The 22,084-nt window shown below is 40.4% G+C and overlaps 1 protein-coding gene across 1 annotated transcript; it reads right to left on the reverse strand.

Moving 5' to 3' along the window:
* Positions 1-19,179: 19,179 nt before the first annotated feature.
* On the reverse strand, positions 19,180-21,764 carry LOC111914825 (LEAF RUST 10 DISEASE-RESISTANCE LOCUS RECEPTOR-LIKE PROTEIN KINASE-like 1.1). Its single transcript, XM_023910530.3, has 3 exons — positions 20,781-21,764; positions 20,654-20,686; positions 19,180-20,559 (listed from the first exon to the last, which is right to left on the reverse strand). Exons 1-3 carry the CDS (start codon positions 21,526-21,528, stop codon positions 19,391-19,393), a joined length of 1,950 nt encoding a protein of 649 aa, XP_023766298.1. The 5' UTR covers positions 21,529-21,764; the 3' UTR covers positions 19,180-19,390.
* Between the last annotated feature and the right edge of the window lie 320 nt (positions 21,765-22,084).

A 22,084-nucleotide genomic window follows, 5' to 3' on the forward strand; every position in this document is an offset into this window, starting at 1 on the left:
CAAGATTTTACACTTTTGGGGCCCAAAGATGGTGCGTAGACGTCTGTGCACACTCGCATGTATATTGAATTCCCAAACATTATTTGTATGAATCGTAGTGTCGTCGTGTTAGTAGTTTCGGATTTTCATTGGTTCGAGACCGAACCAATTCGTTTCACAACGATTTTGGTATTGTAGTGTATTGTATTTCGTCGATAGTCGCGGTACCATTGTTTGATCAAATTGCATGTATTGAATTAGCCTTGAAAGTTTTCTGTTTTCAGTCCTTCATTGTTTGAAAAATTTACTTTTTCAACCCTTTAATTAAATACTTTCCGGTTTGGTCCTTAAATCAATTTTCTTGACATTTTAACACCAAAAATTATTGAAATTGATATTTTTCAGCATATTTTTCAATGAAAACAGTTTAAGTCCCTGAAATTTCAGTTTTCTCGGTTATAACCCTTCTTTTTCGCAACTTTGACAATTTTGGCCCAAATTGTAAAATTTTTGCAACTTTGGTCCTTTTTAAATTTAAAAAGCATTTTAAACCTTTGAAAAGGATTTGGAACACTTATAGTCCACTGTTTTACAGAAAAATACAGTTTTGGCCCTCCAAAACAGAAAATCTCGCACAATGGGCCTCATTGGGCCGAAAATGTCATTTTTAGCCCATTAAGCTTGAAATTTATGTTTTTAATCCTCTAAATGAGTAAATTTCCAGAAATTGTTTTATTGAAACTGTTTTGGCACACCTCATCCATCAGAATTCGTGATATGTCAATTTGGGCCCTTAATTTTGTATTTTTTCACATTTTAGGCCCAAAATTTGTGTTTTTAGCCCAAAGAAAATTGTTACTAAACCACTTAGCTATTTTTCTTGAAACACCTTGTATGTAGAAATATATTTAATGCGAAAATCATTTAACATAAGATATATCTCGGTTTTGAGGGGTTTTATGGCTAGATCCAACATTTTAGCACACAAAAGCATACATGTAAGCATGGAAATCATACAAGGCATACAAAACACATATAGATCTACACTTTAACTTGTATTCCCCCCCCCCCACAAAACTCATAAAAACAGAAAATAGGGGGTATGAAGCTCACCTTGGTGTGTGATTTCGGTTTTTGAAGAAAAGATGGAAGAAACTTGGTGATTTTTGGCCTTAGCACCCTTTTCTTGAAGATCTCGAGTTTGGTGACTTCTAAGGTGTATGATCACGATTTTTGCATAGATTAGGAAAGGATTTTGATAAAACAAAGAATTTAATTCATAGATCCAAGCATAACCTTACCTTGGATGAAGAGTTGGTGGAAATATCCTCTTGAAAGCCTCCTAATTTTCGAGATTTTGAGTGGAGAGGGAGGGATGTTCTTGAGAGAGTGTGAGAGATTTTTGTGAGTGTGTGTGTGAGTATGTCCGAGAGTGAGAGAGATAGGAAGAAGAGATGACTTTTGAAGTGATATGCATGGAGATATGGACTAAGGTGCATGGAAACATGTTGGGTATTAATGAGGTGGCAAGCAAATAGTCAACTCTTCCATTTCCTCTTGGAATTGGGCCTTGGGCCGAGAATTTGGAAGGGAAAAGGAAAAATTTGGGCCTTTGCCCCTAAGCCCAATATTAGAGTTAATTTGGGTATGTTTTAAGCCTAAAAGAATGTGGTAGGATTTTTATATTTTTATTGGACTAGTTTAGGTTATTCATGTATCAAGGCTTTTAATTCATTTCATTCTAGGCCCAATATGGCCCAAAATGTTGAAATAAATTAGTGTGGGTCCAATTAGAGCCCAATTAGGGTTCTAAGCCCATGATAGTCTAATTGGAAGCTTATTGGTCCATTTGGATCCAATAAGGAAGTCCTAGTCCAAAATGGACTTAAACAAGGACTTCTAGGGTTTCCAATTGTTTGATGACTATTTGTAGTACTTGTATAATGTATTTGATTGAAGTTTTTGAAGTCATAATCATAGGTGTCAATCATGTTCTTAAGTTTTTGATTCACATTAGCTTGAATGTATATAGGTGCCAATTTCTCGGCCGAAATGCTCTCCTGAATCATAATAAAATGAGCACACTTGGTCAATCGATCTACGATGACCCAAATTGAATCTACTCCACGCACGGTCCTGGGAAGCTTCGTGATAAAATCCATCGTGATATCTTCCCATTTCCACAACGGGATGTACAACGGCTGCATCTTTCCATGCGGTCTCTGATGTTCGACCTTGACCTTCCTGCAGGTCAAGCACCACTCAACGTACCAAGCCACATCCCACTTCATGCAGGGCCACCAATAATCTAGACGAAGATCCCTATACATCTTCATCGCCCTTGGATGAATAGAGAATCGGGATTTATGCACCTCATCCATCAAGATATGGCGCACGCCTCCGTGATACGGCACCCATACCCTACGGTGTAGTGTCAATAGTCCTCAGCTATCATAATCGAAAGAGGAAACTTGACCCACCACACGCTCGCTCTTTCGATGCTCCTCCTTGACAGCCTCCTGTTGAGCCTCCCGAATTCGCTCCAACAGGGGAGTCACTACGTTCATCCTCATGCAAATATCCCTGATCGGCGCCGCCTTGCGGCTAAGCGCATCGGCCACCACGTTGGCCTTCCCCGGGTGCTAGAGGATCTCGCAATCATAATCCTTCACCACATCCAACCACCAACGCTGCCTCATGTTCAGATTCGGCTGATCCATGAGGTACGTCAAACTCTTGTGGTCCATGTAAATGGTACACCGAACCCCATAGAGGTAATGCCGCCAAATCTTGAGGGCAAAAACCACCGCCCCCAACTCCAGATCATGTGTCGGGTAGTTCGCCTCGTGAGGCTTGAACTGCCTCGAAGTGTAGGCAATGGCATGCCCCTTCTGCATCAGTACCGCGCCCAACCCTGAAATGGACGCGTTACAGTAAACCACAAAATCCTCTACACCCTCTAGCAGGGCTAAGATTGGCGTCTCGCACAATCTCTGTCTCAGTGTCTCAAACGCAGCCTGCTGCTCGGGTCCCCACCGAAAGACCACGACTTTCTTCGTCAGATGCGTCAGGGGTACGACTATCTTGGAGAAATCCTGAATGAATCTACGATAGTAGCCTGCTAATCCTAGGAAGCTCCGAATCTCGGATGGAGACTTAAGAACCTCCCATCTCATCGCGGCCTCGATCTTGGCCGGGTCGACTAGAATCCCGTTCTGGTTGACAAGGTGTCCGAGAAATTGCACCTCGCGCAACCAAAACTCGCACTTGGAGAACTTGGCATACAAGCTCTCCCTCCTCAGGGTCTCCAAAACCTCTCTCAGATGCTCCTTATGCTCCTCCTGTGTCTTGGAATAGACCAAGATGTCGTCAATGAAAACTATCACAGACCGATCCAGCATTGGTCTGCATACGCGGTTCATGAGGTCCATGAACGTGGCAGGAGCATTAGTGATCCCAAACGGCATCACCACGAACTCAATGGCCATAGCGTGTCCGAAACGCGGTCTTCTGCGCATCCTCCTCTCTGAACCTCATCTGATGATAACCCGAACGCAAATCGATCTTGGAAAACCAAGACGCTCCCTGAAGCTGGTCAAAGAGATCATCAATCCTCGGGAGTGGGTAACGGTTCTTCACCGTTACCTTGTTCAGCTCCCGGTAATCTATACACATCCGATGCGACCCGTCCTTCTTTTTCACGAACAGAATCGGGGCTCCCCAGGGTGAACTGCTCGGTCGAATGAATCCCTTGTCTAACAGCTCCTGCAGCTGCGTAGACAACTCCTGCATCTCAGGAGGAGCCAACCGATACGGTGCTTTGGCTATCGGAGCCGCACTAGGAACGAGGTCAATCCTGAACTCCACCTGTCGCTCTGGAGGTATCCCAAGAAGCTCCTCTGGAAAAACATCTACGAAATCTCGCACCACCGGAACCTCGCTCACCGTCACCTTACCCTCCTCCCGGGTATCCATCACATATGCGACATAACCTGCGCATCCCTGCTGAAGGTATCGTCTAGCCCTCGCTGCTGAACAGACTGAGGGTCCACACTGTGGCCTTTCGCCATGAATCACTAACTCTCCCCCACTTGGGGTCCTGACTCGCACCAGCTGCTATGCGCAATCTATCACCGCCCCATTGGGGCTCAACCAATCCATGCCTATAATCACCTTGTTCCCACACAATGGAATGGGAACCAAGTCTACCAGGTAGCACTCCTCAAACAAACGCAATACGCAATCCCGAAACACCATCGATGCTCGCACCGATCGATCATCAGCAATTTCTACCTCTAAAGGGCAATCTAACACGCCCGAGGACTCAAGAAACTTCTTGCTAAGCGCAAGGGAAACAAATGATTGGGAGGCACCCGAGTCGAACAAAACCTGAACTGGGATGCCGTTCACATGCAACGATCCTAATGCATACATATACACACAGAACACATATCAATATCATAACATCATATAAATAAATGAGAAGGAAAGAATCATACCTGTCACCACATCGGGTGCAGCGCGTGCCTCCTCGGCGGTCAGCTAAAATGCCTGGCTCCTCACCACTGGAGCCTCTGCCTTGCCCTGTCGGCCATCTGTGATCCGCAGGGTCGCTGGAGCTGGCGCCTTTACCGATGCTAAAACTGTCAACTGGGGGCAATTGGCCTTCTTGTGGCCCCTCTGGTTGCAGTGGAAACACAGCAACTCAGACGTCTGAATAATTGCTGTCGAAGCAGTGCAATTCCTGCTAAAGTGCCCAGGCTTGCCGCACTTATAGCAGCCTGATGATCCTGACTTGCACGCCCCCTCGTGCGACTTGCCGCATTTCCTGCAGCGGCCCCGTCCCTGTTGGCCCTTTGGCCCAAAATCTGATCCCTTGGGCTTCTTCCCCGAAGTCCCTCCTGACTGTCTCTCTTCCGCCTTCCACTTCCGTATATGTTCCAAATCTATCTCCCTCTCCCTCACCCTGGCAATCATAGAGTCCAAGGTGGGGCAAGCTGAAAAACTAACGTGCTCCCGAATATCAGCTCAGAGCATGTCATGGTAGCGGGTCCTCCTCATGTCCTCATCGCCCGTATATTGGGGCACCAACAGTTCCCTCTCTCGGAACTTGGCGGTGATCTCCGCCACAGTCTCCGTCGTCTGTCTCATGTCCAAAAACTCCCTGGCCAGCTGCTGAAGATGACAGCCGGCGCAAACTCTGCCCTGAATCTGGTCACAAAATCTGACCATGTCATAGCCTCGATCGCTGAGGCTCCCAACGAGTCACCCACTGACTCCCACCAGTCTTGAGCTCGGTCTCATAGGCACCCTGCTACATATCTCACCTTCGACCCCTCGGGGCAGAAGCTAGTCAACTGTGCAGACTCAATGTCTGTAATCCATCGTCTGGCGGCAATGGGGTCTTTCACCCTGTGGAAATCCGGCGCACCACTACCCCTGAAGTCCTTAAAGGACAGTGTGCGAGATCCCGACTGGCCAGATGCCATGTCGCTCCTGAACGCCTAGAGGCGATCTTCCATCAACTCAATGATCCCCTCCTTGATCGACCCGAAGATAATGGGGGTCGACTCAAGGATACCCCTGGTGATCTCTGACGCGATGAACCGCCATCTATCAGCCTCGATCATAGTACTGTTGGGTTTTGAGCATTCTAACACTCCTAAGTGTACATGTAACCCTAAATACCTTGGATCTATGTTTTCTCTATTATACATGCAAATAAGAACTTCCAAGGTATAATCCTAATCTAGCATACAAAACAATGAGTGTAACAAGATAGAATACATACCTCTTTGATGTAGAAATTCTTCATGAAGCTTGAGTGCCTAGCCCCAATAGTGTGGAAGCCTCAAATGGAATCACAATCACCAAAACACTTAGAATAACTTGAGAGAATTCTACAACTCATGAAATCGGCTAGCCCTTTTACTTCACACACTAGTGGCCGATTTTGGTCAAGAATAAGATGCTTATATAGTTAGGGTTACACCATGTAAACCCTAATTGACATGGCCTTTCATTTCCATGATCCATGGGTACAAATACACCATGGAGCATCCATGGACCATCCTATGGGTTTTAGCCCAACTTGATTATCCATGGAGCATTAGCCCACTATACAAGTATGGATGATTTACACAATCAACCCATATATTTAATTAGTCTTCTTTTGATCACTTAATTAATCCTAGATTAATTCTTGATCAATACTAATTAAATAATCTTATTATTCTTATTATTAATATAATAGAACTTATAATATATTAATAACCATAAGTGTCTTATTTCTCTCATTATAGTCTATCCAAGTGCATGATGGTATGCAACCCAAATGGACCATGCCGGGTCGGGTCAAGTCTTACCAATTATAGTTATGGACTTAGACATTAATCCAACAGTCTCCCACTTGGATAAGTCTAAAACTATTATTGCGTCTGACTTCAGGAACCAACTGGCAGTCATAGCTCTCAAAAGCTTCTGTCGAACTCTGACCTTGCAGATGAACTCTGACCTTTGTCAATGACTTGTCCATTAGATAAGGGATCATATATTCCTCCATTCTAGATATCGTATGGACTGAGACATGGATTATAATCATTCTCTCTGTCCATTTGTTGTTTCTCGATTTCCGATTTATGACGACTGACTAATTGAACAAATCAAATCAGTCCTGGCCCGGCCGAGCACTTCCATTTGTCATCATCAAATCATCGAGGGGCCCACAGATATCGCTTTTATCCCGAAGGTAAAAGGAATGGATAAACTTCGACTCATATGGCTTGTTCTACTACTTGTTGAATCATACACAAAGGCACGTTTTATAGCACCGAGTTACCAAATGCGTTTTCGTGCAATCAATGTACTATCAACTCATAGTAACAACTCATATCTCTAGGTTTGAAGAATATAAGATATTATCATCTCATGATCACTCGTGATAAAATCCATGAAGTGATTCCAATGAGCGCGGGTTGAATCCAATACTCAGAACTTATGAGCACTCATGAGTGTTGTAGCCCTTTGTCCAACACCTTAGACCTCTACAAGCCAACTCATGACAGTCTTAATTCATATCTACTTCCAACATATGACCGACTGTGGATGATTTGAATAACTTAGTCATTCCGGAAGAATAACCCAGTTTATTCGGGAAGTCAAAACATGCAAAATGAAACACAATAATAATTGAATCCAATATGGTATCAACCCTTTGAACATAAATAAAACACCTTTTATTTATCACCATATGATTACACATTATTCATTGTATACTGTTTCAGCTATCAACTTTATTCTTGAATTTAAAACAATAGTTGTCCCATGCTCCAAGCATGTACACTATGTTTTCTTAAACACTAGCCATGCCATACACCAAGTATGCATACTATATTTGTCTATGATCTTTACTTTGTGACCTAGATCAATTGAACATAACATCAATGATTCTCTTTTCACAGTCCCAAATCCTTACTGCAAATGCAAGAATTCCAAATTCATGCCATTTACTGAAATCTGTTAGATTCTAAACTTATATGCATTGATCCTCTTGTAATGATTATGCACAAAGTCAGAAAGACTTGACAACAATCATTACAGAGTATTCCAAAGGAGATCAACTCCTTGGAAACATCCTTCTTGCATTAAGTTTCCTTAATCTTACACAGATTGAAAATTCTAACTTTGAAACATTTCCAGATTCCGTTTTGACTATCACTTCTGAACAAGAGTTGCCTCCTTACAGATTATGTCAATATGGTCCTTCCAGAATTATCACTATACTTCCAACTGTCCTTGTGCAACCAATCTTTGGAAAACCTTAGATTGTCCTCGACAATTGTTTAATCCTTTTAGTCATATCCAGTTCTAAACCTTTTCCCTTCTTAATGCCCCAGACATTTGGAAAATTTTAGAAAGGATGAATATAGCACATGTAATCGATCCTATATACGAAGCATATGGGAATCGATTCATGATGTCTCACATAAAGACTAAACCAGTCTTTTGCTATAACATTTCCATTTCAATTTGCCAAGTTCTCATAATTCAGATTATGAAAAGGGATGCCGTAATCATAATCGAATTTTAGAACGCAAATAATGGACCCATATATAGAATTTCCTTATGTTGAGCCATTCCAACATGAAATTCATATATATATATATATATATATATATATATATATATATATATATATATATATATATATATATATATATATATATATCCTTGACTAAATGATTAAAACCTCACGATCTAAGCTTATAGATTTGAGATGAAGTATAATTTCCTCTCCCTTAATTATAGCAAAACAACCTTTTTCCCAATTGAAACCTTTTGTTTTCTATAATTAACATTGCTAGCTTGCAATACTTATCATAATTATCATGCTCACACTAACATGATGATTATTAGCATAACACTTATGCTCCCACTAGCTTTGACATGTTCTCAGAAATCACCTGGACTTCTAGAAATCAATACTTCATTGACTTTCTTACCAAAGTTCAGATTTCTGATACTAGATTGTTTTGATAAAACTTTATCAAAATCATACACCTTCCCTTAGATAGCACACTTGTGTGTCTAAACAATTATGAAGAGGTATGCTGTAATCATAATGGTTAGACCTTTTTGCCACTTCTCACAAGTCCAGGTTAGTGTGCCGGTAAACCACACACACTCCACTAACGACTTTGAGAATGCAAATATCACAATTGCTATCTAGATAAAATCTACTTAGTGAAAGTGTTTCCTCACCATCATTTTCATGAATCGGAGAGAAACCTTATGGCACTTAGATTTTTATGGTGTATGAGTTCCTACCCATATGAATTTGTCAAAACCATAATCACATGACAAGGATAATGACAAATCCAAACTCATATGGATTGAACTGAATCTTAATTTCTTGCCACCTGGCAGCTCAAGGGCCTACCATTGCTTCCAAGTTGTTGTGCAACAAATTGAGAACTCTAAGAACTCATATGCAAAGCCAACTTTACTGGAATGGGCATAGAATATGTCAACACGATAGGTTATAAACCTCAAGTCGTGTGCTATTAAAGAACTTCAGGTTTTACTCTTGATTAGTTCTTGAGACTTTCAAGACCTTTAAGACTCCCACTATCCTCTTGACCTATAAGACTCCCTTGTCAAACATCCAAGAGATAGTGCGGATTCTAATCAAGACAAACACTTCACACAATTGGCCTAAGTTGGTCTTTGTTTTATCCAAAACATCACAACTTACCAATTTCAAATGTACAAGAGTAGAAAACTTTTACTCTTACATTTGACAAGTGTTTTAAACCTTCTTTGAGACATGTCACTCAAATTACAATCTTGGAGTATGACTCTAAGACTTGTATTGGAACGAAGTATGACTCATCTTCTTGATTTAACCATTTCAACAATTCAAGTTCCTCTTCTTAGTCATAAGAATGCACTAAGATTTCCTTTGAGAAATAATTTTGATATGGTTTCTTAATCATTAAGATAATCACAAAACTGATACTAAAGTACTCTCCCATCTTTTCAGATTTGAGAAACTTTTATCCTTCTGCCTAAGTTGATTCTTCTTATTCGCTCTGCCATACATTGGAACCTTTTTCCAATGTCTCAGAATTACACTTAAGCATGTAAGTATAATCATATTTACTGAGCTTTAGTAAACTATGATGAATAGTCTTATCAAACTTTTGTGGTGGACTTAATCAGTGCACAAGAATGTGTACTCGATCCTTTAGTCCTTTACTTGACTCACACATCCATGTGAACAAGTAATTAGTCTTAATTTTCCAAAACTTGAAAGTTCTCATTCATCATGCTATACAACTTGCATGATTCCAAGTTCCGGTCCAATTGAAACTTGGGTGATGAGAATCTTTCCTTATTTGGTGAATCTAGACATTACCACAAATGAAAGAATCAATTTCATATTTCCACTCTTGCTATTATTGGAATCATATAAGCAACAATTTTTTCTCAAATGCCATTGTAAGGATATTTTAAAATAGATAAAATCTAAAATTTTTCTTTTATTTTAAAACTTTGCGGAAAAACTTATCCTTACAATCCATATAAAAACTTGTTGTTATCTATTGCTAAGCAATATCTCATAACTCCTAAGAAGTAGCTCAAGAATCCGATCTTCAAACTATGCGATAGAAATCCATCTACGCCATCAGATTCAGCATATTCTTTCTTTAAGTTTCTTCACTTTTCTTTGATTCTTAAAACATCACCATGTGACCCAGTCACATCATGTATCAAGAATCTCAGAATAGAAACTTAGCAGAGTTAGATAGTGGACTTTACCTGAAGTAGAGTCAAACTTATTGACTTCAACATCCTTAGATAAATCTGGCAGATTCGTAACCAATGTCCCTTCCTTTGGCAATATAAACATATGGACCCTTTGATAATGGTACACGGGACTATCACAGACTTAGCTTTTCTCTTTACCATTTGGTCAACCGAGTTGACTATGGCCGATCCCTTTCCATTGGGAAGAGAATGCTTTTCTGGATTTCCCGTGTCACTATTGTCAATGTCCATCAAGTTGGAGGAAGTTGATCTTAGCAAATAGATAAGATCATTAAGGGTCTTGTCATAGTTTGTTTCATAGGTGTCCCAAAGGAACTCACTATGTGACTTAGAAAGTGATTGAACCACCAACTTTCTCAAGACTTTGACACCCAACTCTCCCGGCTTGTCAATATGTGAGTACATCTTCAAGATGTGTCCACACCTAGACCTTGCCTTTCCAATAGGGCTTGAGTGACCTTAAACTTTTTTTTTTCAGAACATGTGGGTTAGGGAGAATAGTTGGAGGAGGTGAAAGAAGTATGATTTCCAAGGAACATCATCTTCATTTAGGAAACCTTGTTTCAAGAGATTTGGGAAGATCATAGGTGTCTAAACCAGACATCTTTTGGGAGATATTCAAGATAGTTGATTTAAAGTCCTTAATATGACACCCAATATGAAATATTAAGGCTAGGACCCAACAAACTATTTTATAACTTAGAAGAGGTATGCCGTAATCCAAGCTATAAAATATTTGAAGGTAGGTGAATGACGATTCACCAATTTCCACCATGAAAAACGAAATGTATTATTAGGTTTTAATTGGTTTTGAAACTCCTAGATCTTTGAGATTCATTGAACTGTTCAAAGGCATGTTTCAATCTCGAGTGTGCCCTTCAGGTTTTGTGACTGGGATGCCGAGGATCACAAAACAAGGTGTGAAGTAACCATGCAAATTACTTGGTACCCTTAAGTGTTTACCCCTCAATCGATGTGCCGGTTAACCACACACGCTCCATCGATACTATGACAAACATTAAGTTACCCTTTGCCTACCTTGTTAAATACGAGTTAGTGTGCCGGTTAACCACACACGCTCCACTAGCCGACTTAAACAAAGTGCAAAGTGTAATTTCATGGATTAGCACCTTATTCACATTTTCCTAAGTAACTAAGATTGGGTATTATTAAGAGTTTAGTTACTTAGTATTATCATTAATACTTTTAATGAAGGGAGAATTCTAGTCCTGTCAAACCCGTTCGGCTAACGACCCTCCACCAGTCAAGCAAGCGGTGGGTGAGAGTGGACACCCATTAAGTTGCCATTTTATAGGCAACAACCTTATACCCACCTTATAGACCGACTTCGTGAATGAGGCGTACTAGCGGTAAGACTGACTTTACTATTATACATATATATATTATTAACTTATAATATTATAAAGTATAAGGGTTGAATTTTAACTTTTAAAATTCTAAGGGCTAACTTGGAATTAAAGTATTCATAAGTGAAAACTTTTCAAATTCCAAAACTTGAGGGCAAGTTTTGAAACTATTCAAAACTAATTAATTCCATAACTTATGTGTTTAAAGTAGTTTTAATCCAAAAACTCTTCAAGTTCCATAATTTGAGGACAAGTTATGGAAGACTTTAAACTAATAAAAGAACTAACTTTTCTTTATTTTATAACTTATGGATTTAATTATGGTTACATATTTTTCTTTAATGAAGTGACTCTTGAACTTCCATAACTTGAGGACAAGTTATGGAGTCATAAAAAATTATTCAATGACACAAGACTCTTCATTTTGTAACCATTGCCAACTTTTATGAGTTTTATGAGTCTTTAATGTGACTCTTCATGTAACTTGAGGACAAGTTACATAAACACATTTTATACTCAACTCTTAGATTAAAATGGATTGAAAACAACTATTTCAATTAACTTTTCTATTAATCTAAGCAACTCATAAGTACAAGATAATTCAAATCAAACTTTTTCATGTAATTAGTCTAAACCTTAAACTAATACAAAACATGAATCTATTGACAATTATCTTTGAAAATGGATTAGCATGAACATTACCACATCAAAAAACAAGTTTATAAGTTCAAAAACAACTTAGGGTAATGTTCCTAGTCCATTTCTAGCCAAAAAAACTCGAAAATATGCTGTCTGGGGGTCCAACTCGTCGAGTGCATGAACCAACTCGGCGAGTTGGATCGAATTGATCACATTTTAGGCATGGACTCGCCGAGTCTGATGATCAGACAGCAACAAATTCGTTTTTTTTCAGCTTCTATTGCAGGTATAACAATAAAACAAGCCTAGGCTCTGATACCACTGTTGGGTTTTGAGCATTCTAACACTCCTAAGTGTACATGCAACCCTAAATACCTTGGATCTATGTTTTCTCTATTATACATGCAAATAAGAACTTCCAAGGTATAATCCTAATCTAGCATACAAAACAATGAGTGTAACAAGATAGAATACATACCTCTTTGATGTAGAAATTCTTCATGAAGCTTGAGTGCCTAGCCCCAATAGTGTGGAAGCCTCAAATGGAATCACAATCACCAAAACACTTAGAATAACTTGAGAGAATTCTACAACTCATGAAATCGGCTAGCCCTTTTACTTCACACACTAGTGGCCGATTTTGGTCAAGAATAAGATGCTTATATAGTTAGGGTTACACCATGTAAACCCTAATTGACATGGCCTTTCATTTCCATGATCCATGGGTACAAATACACCATGGAGCATCCATGGACCATCCTATGGGTTTTAGCCCAACTTGATTATCCATGGAGCATTAGCCCACTATACAAGTATGGATGATTTACACAATCAACCCATATATTTAATTAGTCTTCTTTTGATCACTTAATTAATCCTAGATTAATTCTTGATCAATACTAATTAAATAATCTTATTATTCTTATTATTAATATACTAGAACTTATAATATATTAATAACCATAAGTGTCTTATTTCTCTCATTATAGTCTATCCAAGTGCATGATGGTATGCAACCCAAATGGACCATGCCGGGTCGGGTCAAGTCTTACCAATTATAGTTATGGACTTAGACATTAATCCAACAAGTACCACCATTCTGCAATACATAAATAACAATTATTAGTGATACTGATACTTCTTGAGGGATCACAACCACTTACAAGTTCCCTGGTCTTATCTTGGCCTTCCTTGGTTCGGGTACGGATCCTATGCTTTCAGTAATACGGGCCCATACTACCTTCCACATCTATCCGTACCTTCTTCAAGGACTGCCTCGACTCCACCAGATTCCTTCCACTACTGCTGATCACCGCTATACTCATCCTAGGCTTGCCCTGGGAAATCTCAGTCTCCACCCTACCAGGTCCTCAACTGCTGAAGGCCTCCTAGTAATGCCAGTTAACCATTACCTGAATACCATCACATGGGGTGAGGCTTGGATAATCCTTCGAGTAATAGACTCGTCCCTACAATGGTTAGACTCAAACGAGAGTTGCGCAATAGGGTCAAATCCAGCACTCTAAGATTATTCAACCCTGATCACATGTGACGTGACGTATTCACCTACTGGCTAACTCCCACCACTCAGGGTCCCACAAAGCACAAAGCAAGCAGCATTCGAACTAAGGGAACAATCTCAAGCAAATCCGCTCTCATAGAGAGAAACTGATCTAGCATACAGAGCTAATACTCATACTATCAGGCATAACCTAACAGGCTATCTTACTACTGTCTACTCAATTCTAGCATGCAATTTTCATACACTGAAGCACATAAAGAAGGAACATAAGGCATCACTACTAGATCCTTAGTCCTATTCTAGCATGCTGTTCTACTGAAACTGATAAACACAACATAAGCTTGTATGGGTACTTTGGGGAATACTTACTTGAGCTCGGCCGGTTGCGCACATCACACACTTCGTTCTTTCTCAAACCCTTTTCTTAATTCTTAGAAAACATTTCTTTTTGGAAAATCTTTTACTCCCATGATTTGAGTTCAGACACCCCCGAAGGTGAGTTCGAATCCCTCAAACCAGGGCTCTGATACCAACTTGTAACGACCCAATTTTCACGTCCAAAAATTTCGTTTTTAAAACATTACTTAGAAAACATTAATGATTAAAACATTGTTTAATTAAACCATTTCACATCGAAAACCCAAATTTGAAATCCATAACATGTAAACAACCAAAACATCAGAGTATCAATCCCAAAATAAACTCATAACTGCGGAAACAGGAGTGTGTGTAATATGCTGCTACCGCGCCGGCTCCCCTTCGGTCCTCTCGACCGTATACTGCCTAGCATATCTGGGTGCTAGCCTCCCCTTCGGTCCTCTCGACCGGATAGTGCCTAGCATATCTGGGTGCTGGCCTCCCCTTCGTTCCTCTCGACCGGATACTGCCTAGCATATCTGGGTGCTGGCCTCCCCTTCGGTCCTCTCGAACGGATATTGGGAACTATTCCTCCCATCTACTACTACCATATAACGTGTATCACAATATCAGAATCTATCTAGCATGGATGGGTATGACTACCCCTTCGGCCCTACCGACCAGATATCTTGGGGACTACCTCCCCCTATTGTCACAAGCACATAGCATCATATCATACTAGCACATCACATAACACAGGTAGTAGTAATCCCTAGATGAATATCACAGAGACAATCATCTACATACAACTCCTACTGGTGGGCCGGCATTGTGGCCGTAGACCCACCGCTACTGGAAGGTAACTCACCTCAAAGTAGCTGCTGATCTGATCGGGAACTGACTGTCTACTGCTGCTACTGCTCCGGACGTCCTCGGGCTATAATTCCCACAAAACGATCAGTCAAACACTGCTAGATGTACTTAGGGTAAAATGACCCTTTTACCCTTGACCAAGTCGAAATCCAAGTCAAAGTCAACTTCCAGTTGCCTGGACTCGCCGAGTCCTTCCCTTACTAATCCAGTCCTACTCGCCAAGTCCCTATCCCCACTCACTGAGTCACCCATGACTCACCACTCGGGAATAGGGGGCCGACTCGAGTCCCGACTCGCCAAGTCCGCGAGCAACTCGCCGAGTTCCTCGAGCGGATCCCCTACTCGCTTCCAATCCACACCATAACACCCCATACGAGGGTTTGGGGTTTTGGGGACTTCGTTACACGGTTAATCTCGCGTGTAGGTACGAAGGGTTGATCCTTCAACGCTTAAACCCCTCTTGCTCTATGAAAGTTCATATGACTCGCCGAGTTTGAAGAACAACTCGGCGAGCTCCAGGCAATCTTCATAGAACTCACCGAGTTGTTCATCCAACTCACCGAGTCTAAGACCATCTTCATAGAACTCGCCGAGTTCCACTTCGGGACTCGCCGAGTCCCTCGACCCATTTCCCGTGTAGGCCAGATCTGAGACATGCAATGCTTCAAAACCACAGATCTATGGTCCTAGGGCATGTTTACCATGTAAAGTTGCAAACTTTACGTGCATGCACGACCCTATGAGCTCAAACATGCAATTCCAAGCTCTTTAAGAGGTCCTACACTCAATAGGGACCTCAATCACCTCAACCACAGAGACTTTATGCTACTAGGATGTCCTAAAGGTCCAAATCCAAAGTCCTTGCAGAACATTAACCATAAACACATAGAGATTTAGGTTCTTAGGGCTTAAAACCTCTTTTTAGGGACAAAAAGGGGGTTCAATGAACTAAAGATCAAGGTAGGAACTTTTCTACCTGAATAGAAGCCCTTCACAGAGTAGATTCCAGATCTTCTTCCCTTCTTGCACTCTTCAACCTTCTCCTTCTTCTCCCAAGCTCCAAACCACCTTCACAATGCTAAAAATTACCCACAAGGACACAAAGGGGGCTAGGGTTTCGTTCTACAGATCTCTGGGAGTGCTAGGGAAATGGAGGTTGGGTTAGATCGTTTAAATAGGGTGCAAACACCCGGGTTAGGGTTTTAGTCCAGACAGGGTCTACTCGCCGAGTCCCACGAGCCTACTCGCCGAGTAGACAGAGTAAATCCCACGTCTAGTGCAGCTTCTACTCGACGAGTTAGTCCTTCAACTCGCCGAGTCCAAGATTAAAATGCAATATATAAGGAGAGTTAATAATCAAGAATACATACCAGGAACCAGGTGCTACAGAGGGTTTCGCTACTTGGTAGATTAAGGAGAATGGCTTTTTCGTAACATAGGATATCGGCATGGTGAGGACTTAACCAATCCATACCAATGATGATGTTGAAACTTTTTATTGTGACCGACATCAGGTCGATTTGGAAAGAGTGGTTGTTTAGAGTGAGGGTACATCCTATGTATATATCGTTAGTATTCTCTGCCTTACCGTTTGCCATTTCTACGGTGAATGTGTCTTTTAGTGATTGGGAATTTTGTTTAAGTAAGCATTTAAACTTGTGTCTCACGAAACTTTTCTCCGCACCACTATCGAAAAGTATGCATGTATATGAGTTATTGAGGAAGAACGTACTGGTAACCACAGTAGGATCATTCACGACTTCCTCATGCCCAATTGTTAAAACTCTTCCAACACCTCCAGCATTCCTCGCTTTTGGGCAGTCCCTCATGAAATGCCCTGTTTCACCACATCCGTAGCAAGCCTGTCTCACTCCGAGATTAGTGGCTTGGGTGTTTTGCTATGCCGATGTCCTACAGAATCGGGCAGTATACCCCTTCTTTTTGCAATTGTTGCAGTACATTTATTGGTAGACTCCGGTGTGATGGAAGTTTCACTTGTTACACTTTGGGAGAGTTCCAACATATGGTTTGGTGGGTGTTGGAGTGTCAGGGACAGTAGCATCGTGGACTGCCACCGTTTGTTGTTTCTTTGCGGGCTCTTATGTCGGTTGGCCCTTCTTCTTGTTCCAAAATTTCCTCTTACTCTCACTTCCTTTGGTTTGCTCAGGAGTAGCTGTCATAAAGCCCCATGATCCACAAGTGTTTGTGCCAAGCATTTGGCACTGTCAAAGGTAGATAGGTTTGCAGCTATCACATTTCCTTGAATCTGGGGGGAAAGTCCCCAGATGTATCATTCTACCTTCTTACTTTCCAAGGTGACCATCCCGGAACATAGTACTGCTAGGTCACTAAACTTGGTAGTATAGGCTGCGATGTCAGAATCCTTCATGGTAAGGTTCCAAAGCTCTTGCTCTTGCTCTAGCTTTTGTACCTAGCCCCTCAAGTAGTATTCTGCTAACATCAGAATTTTCAAGTCTTCCCAGCTCAAGGCGTTGGCTACTGGGAGAGTCAATGATTTGACATAGTCATTCCACCAGGAGAGTGCTCTATCAGCGAAAGTGCAGGCTGCAAATTTGACTTTGCTTCCCTCTGGGCATGCGCAGATTTCAAACACCGACTTTGTTTTCTCGAACCAGCATGTCAGAGAAATGACACCTCAGGTGCCATCGAAAGATTTTGGTTTACAATTTGTGAAGTCTTTATATGAGCATTCCCTTGGTTGCCCCTGGCTATTTCCTTGGTTAGTATTACTTGTACCACCTCCCGTTCCACTGGCACTATTCGTGCTTATTTAAGTCATAGTAGCAGTCACAACGGCTGTTACAGTAGCTTGAAAAATGGCAGTGTCCATCTATGGTGGTGGTGGCGGTGGTAGAGTTTTTGGGTGTTGTTTTTGTTCCTGTTTGACTTTTTTGGTGCATTTTTCTGCCATAAGGTTTAAAGATGTTATTGAATTAGAACATTTTTAATTACATGCCTGTTTATGTCAACTGTACAAGAATAATAGTATGAAAGACACATAAAAAGCCTACTTGCATAGTTCCATAGTATCACAAAATACTCTTATAGTATTTTAAACTTTATGTTTAGTTCTAGAGTTTCCTTGTATGGAGTGTTGGCAATATTAATTTATTTTCTTACTACCTTGGAATCAAAGTACCGTAAAAGAAGTGAAGAATATCTTTATAACTAACAGCTTATATAAAGAAGATTTTAGAGAAATTTGGGTTGCTTGATTGCAATCCAACAAATCACCAATGGAACCTAAAGGTCAAGAAGGATGAATTTAGCTAAAAAGGCGACCCATTCAAATGTAGTCGAGTGGTGGGTTATTTGAGGCACTCGACTCACACTCGACCTGTCATTTTTTGTTGGAATTGCAAGTTGTTTCATGGAGTAACCGACCACTTTACATTTCCAAGTTGTGAAACGCATCTTACAATATGTGAAAGGAGCCATTAACTATAGACTCAACTATGGAATAGATCGTGAGTTCAAATTCAACAAAGCCACTTTTTAACAAAGGAAACTTCTTATACACATGGTGAACACAATAAAGTGTAACATTAGTTATAGTGGTTGGTTTAGCTATAAATATAAGCTCTAAGCCTCTAAGCCTGTGACATCATGTGTAAGACACCGCAAAACAGAGTGTTAAGAGAGTAATACTTAGAATGAGTATTAGCCTAGAAGCTTGTTTTTTTTGTATCGAGTGTGTAAGATCTTTATGTGGTTTCAAAATAAAATTGAGTGTTAGCATAGAGGCTTGTTTTTTCTTTGTAATATTAAGGTGTTGTTTGTTTTTTTCGAAGCGAAAATACATGAAGTCTGCAAACCACCTCTGCAACCCTCTGTAACAGAAGAGGTGGACCAAATGGCTGCAATATTTAATAAAAAATTCGTTTGTTTTTTAACGTCTGCAGACTGCTGCAGTAAGTTAAAATAAAATGTGAAGATGTTTGAAGCAATTGGTCTACTGCTGCGCCACGCAGCACATGCATAACAATTTTTAAGTCAAAAGTCTTCTAAAAACAAACAGTTGCGAATAGCCAATTAATGCGCGGCGCAACAATAAATGGATTGGAGTTGTTTTAGAAAAAAACAACCAGCATCTAAATGTGTAAGATCTTTCTTTTCAGAATAAAAGTATCTTTGAACCCAACAAATGATGCATCTTAATATTATTTACATTCCGGTTGCTGATAACATGAAAACTTTCATATTTAGGGCATAGAAACGATGGAGAGAAATAGAACAGAAACCATATTGTGTTCCTGAATATACATGATGATCCTTTGTTCTGATACGACTCTTCACTGGGAATCTATCTAATGCTTAGTGTAGTTGACACGGTGCTTTCGCTATGCCATTCACCGGTGACGGAGACTGGCGAAGGCAGGAAGTCTTTCAACAAAACCGTCTTATCACTGGTTTCAGACGGTGTTGGCGGTTTTATAGAATCAATTCTCCCTGGGGCTTGGATATCCTCCAACACATCCAACACCTCACTCATCGTAGGCCTCATTTCTGAATAATACTGTAAACACTGAAAAGCCAACTCTGCCACTGATGTTATCATCCTCATGATTTCAGCATCTGAATCGGATCCTAGATCCGGGTCTATCAATTGATCTAACGCACATCGTTGTATCCTGTTCAAAGCTAGATCAGCCAAACTAATCTCATCTTGTGACCTGCTTAAATCGACAGCCACCATGGATGATATTAGTTCAATCAAGACCACTCCAAAGCTGTAAACATCACTCTTATCCGTTAATTGGTAACAATGGTGATATTGGGGATCCACGTATCCTGGGGTTCCCTGAGGAGCTGTAGACACATGAGTGACATCATTCGGTAAGAGCCTTGAGAGCCCAAAATCTGCTACCTTGGCACTGAAATTCTGATCAAGAAGAATGTTACATGTCTTGACATCTCGGTGGATGATTTCAGAGGCATGAAGGTACACTAACGCTCTGGCAGTTTCGATGGCTATGTTCATCCTCAACGGCCATGTCAGCAAGCTTGAATTTGCTTGCTTGCCATGGAGGTGATCTGCAACAGTGCCATTGGAGATGTATTCATACACAAGGAGAAGTTCATGGCTTTGTCGAGAGGTGCAACCATAGAGCACCACAAGGTTGGGGTGGCGTAATCTGGTGAGGATTCTAATCTCATTCACAAATTGTTGGACTCGTTTGTAGCTGTGCTCGTAAAGTCTCTTCACTGCAACTTCTCTCCCATCTTGGAGTTTACCATAGTAAACAGCTCCAAAACCTCCATTCCCTAGTTCCAGAGAAGGATCAAAATTCTGGGTGGCATCTTCCAGTTCCGTATAGGAGAAAACAGAGACACCGAAGAAAATACTACCATCTTCAACATGTGGTGATTTGCCCTTTGATGAAAAATAGGAAAAAGGGCTGTTCTTGTACCGACACCAGATTATGGAGATGACAATAAAGAGGATGATGATGAAAGCAGATCCAGCAAGAACTAGAGCATGAAAATATATCACCTTCAGGTAAAATTCTGTGTGTATGCATTTATATATTCAGTAGTAATGCATTGGATGAAAGAGGTAAGTTACCTGGGATATGTTTCAGTTTTCCGAGTGGGTTTTCTGTAGCAAGAAAACAACAAAAGATAAGTTATATATGTTTAGACCTATCAACTCAGGTATACCCCGAAATAGAGAAAAAAAAAGGTGTGAGTACCTTTTTTGACGCCTAAACACTGAAACTGTCCATTGGGGGCATGACATTGTCCGTCTTTCTTGCGACATTTATCGCAGGAACTTGACAATTCAAATGTAATAGAGAATTGAAAACTGAGAACGGAAAATATGTTGGTTTTGTCGGGTACTCTAGTGGTATTCCATTGCAGTTTCACAGGTAGCCGTATTACTTCACATGTAGGTGGGAGGTCACTTGGAAATGTTGTATCACTTATGTTATACTTATAATAGAAATTGTATGGTTTGCATTTGCTGTATCTATTGTAAGTAGATTGGTTAAAATAAGCAACCATTTCCTCAGCATGATTGGTATTGTTGCTGCATTTGTAGATATTGGTGAAAGGTGTGATTGAACTAGAATACATAAGAGGACTTGGAGAAGTGAAATTATACTCAAGTGCCTCACACTTTTTATCATTTACAAGTTTTTCAAACTTTTTGTTAAGGACAAGGACCAGGACGGATGGACGAGAATGAGATCTATAGTTGCCGCCAACCTCATATAATTCTCCTCTGAATTCCAGATTTGTACCATTTGAAGTACAATTGACCTTAATCAACCCACACTTTGTGTCATTGGCGTTATAAAACGGGTAACTAAATGGTTCCAAATTTGGGCAAGTGAAACTTTTTGGGCAGATAGGAATGGAAGTGTTGTGGTTTGTAGCAGAGTGAAGGACAGGTAGACATGAGAGAAGAAGTGACGCAAAAAAGAATACGATAATCATTTCAAATGTCTGGTAGTTAGACACTTACTATATATATCACCTGTGTTCTTGAGACTCCATTGTACGTGTTTTCTAGGTGTATGTGTTCTGTAAAGGAAGTCTTTGCTCTTTGGAACAGTTGGGCTGAACGATGTGAGGTCTTACGTAAACATTTAATAAGCTTCCTCACTCAAAGACTCAGCTAATTGCACCAACGTGAATGCCAAAAGGATAGATATCCATTATCCAATCACTTTTGTAATTTTCTTCTTTATGAAAAAGACCTTCAAGACTTTTGAGTCACCCTTCTCTTCTCCTCCAATCATCCTTAACCCTTTTCTAACGCCAAAATATCATTTGGAAAATTATATGTGGTTCCCATTTATGCGACGTCTCATACTTTTCAACTCATTATAATGGCATAATCCAAACCGACGAATAAGACATTTTTAGAAGTTACACAATTTTTTCTTAAATTTCCAATATCACATCATCATATAAAAACGTTATGTACTTTTTTACCGACAGAAATATTAGACCATGAAGTTGACCTTAGGATGAGTCTACTGTTGGACCA

Source organism: Lactuca sativa, chromosome 3 (genome assembly GCF_002870075.4).
Source record: "Lactuca sativa cultivar Salinas chromosome 3, Lsat_Salinas_v11, whole genome shotgun sequence".
Classification (NCBI taxonomy): domain Eukaryota; kingdom Viridiplantae; phylum Streptophyta; class Magnoliopsida; order Asterales; family Asteraceae; genus Lactuca; species Lactuca sativa.

What these genes read in the sequence shown, in the direction of transcription:
- LOC111914825 (XM_023910530.3), bottom strand. Translation starts at nt 21,528, where the DNA reads ATGATTATCGTATTCTTTTTTGCGTCACTTCTTCTCTCATGTCTACCT. An exon ending in GTGTTTAGGCGTCAAAAAAG is followed by an intron (nt 20,687 to 20,780) that starts GTACTCACACCT and finishes TTCTTGCTACAG; the next exon opens with AAAACCCACTCGGAAAACTG. An exon ending in AAAACTGAAACATATCCCAG is followed by an intron (nt 20,560 to 20,653) that starts GTAACTTACCTC and finishes TTCATGCTCTAG; the next exon opens with TTCTTGCTGGATCTGCTTTC.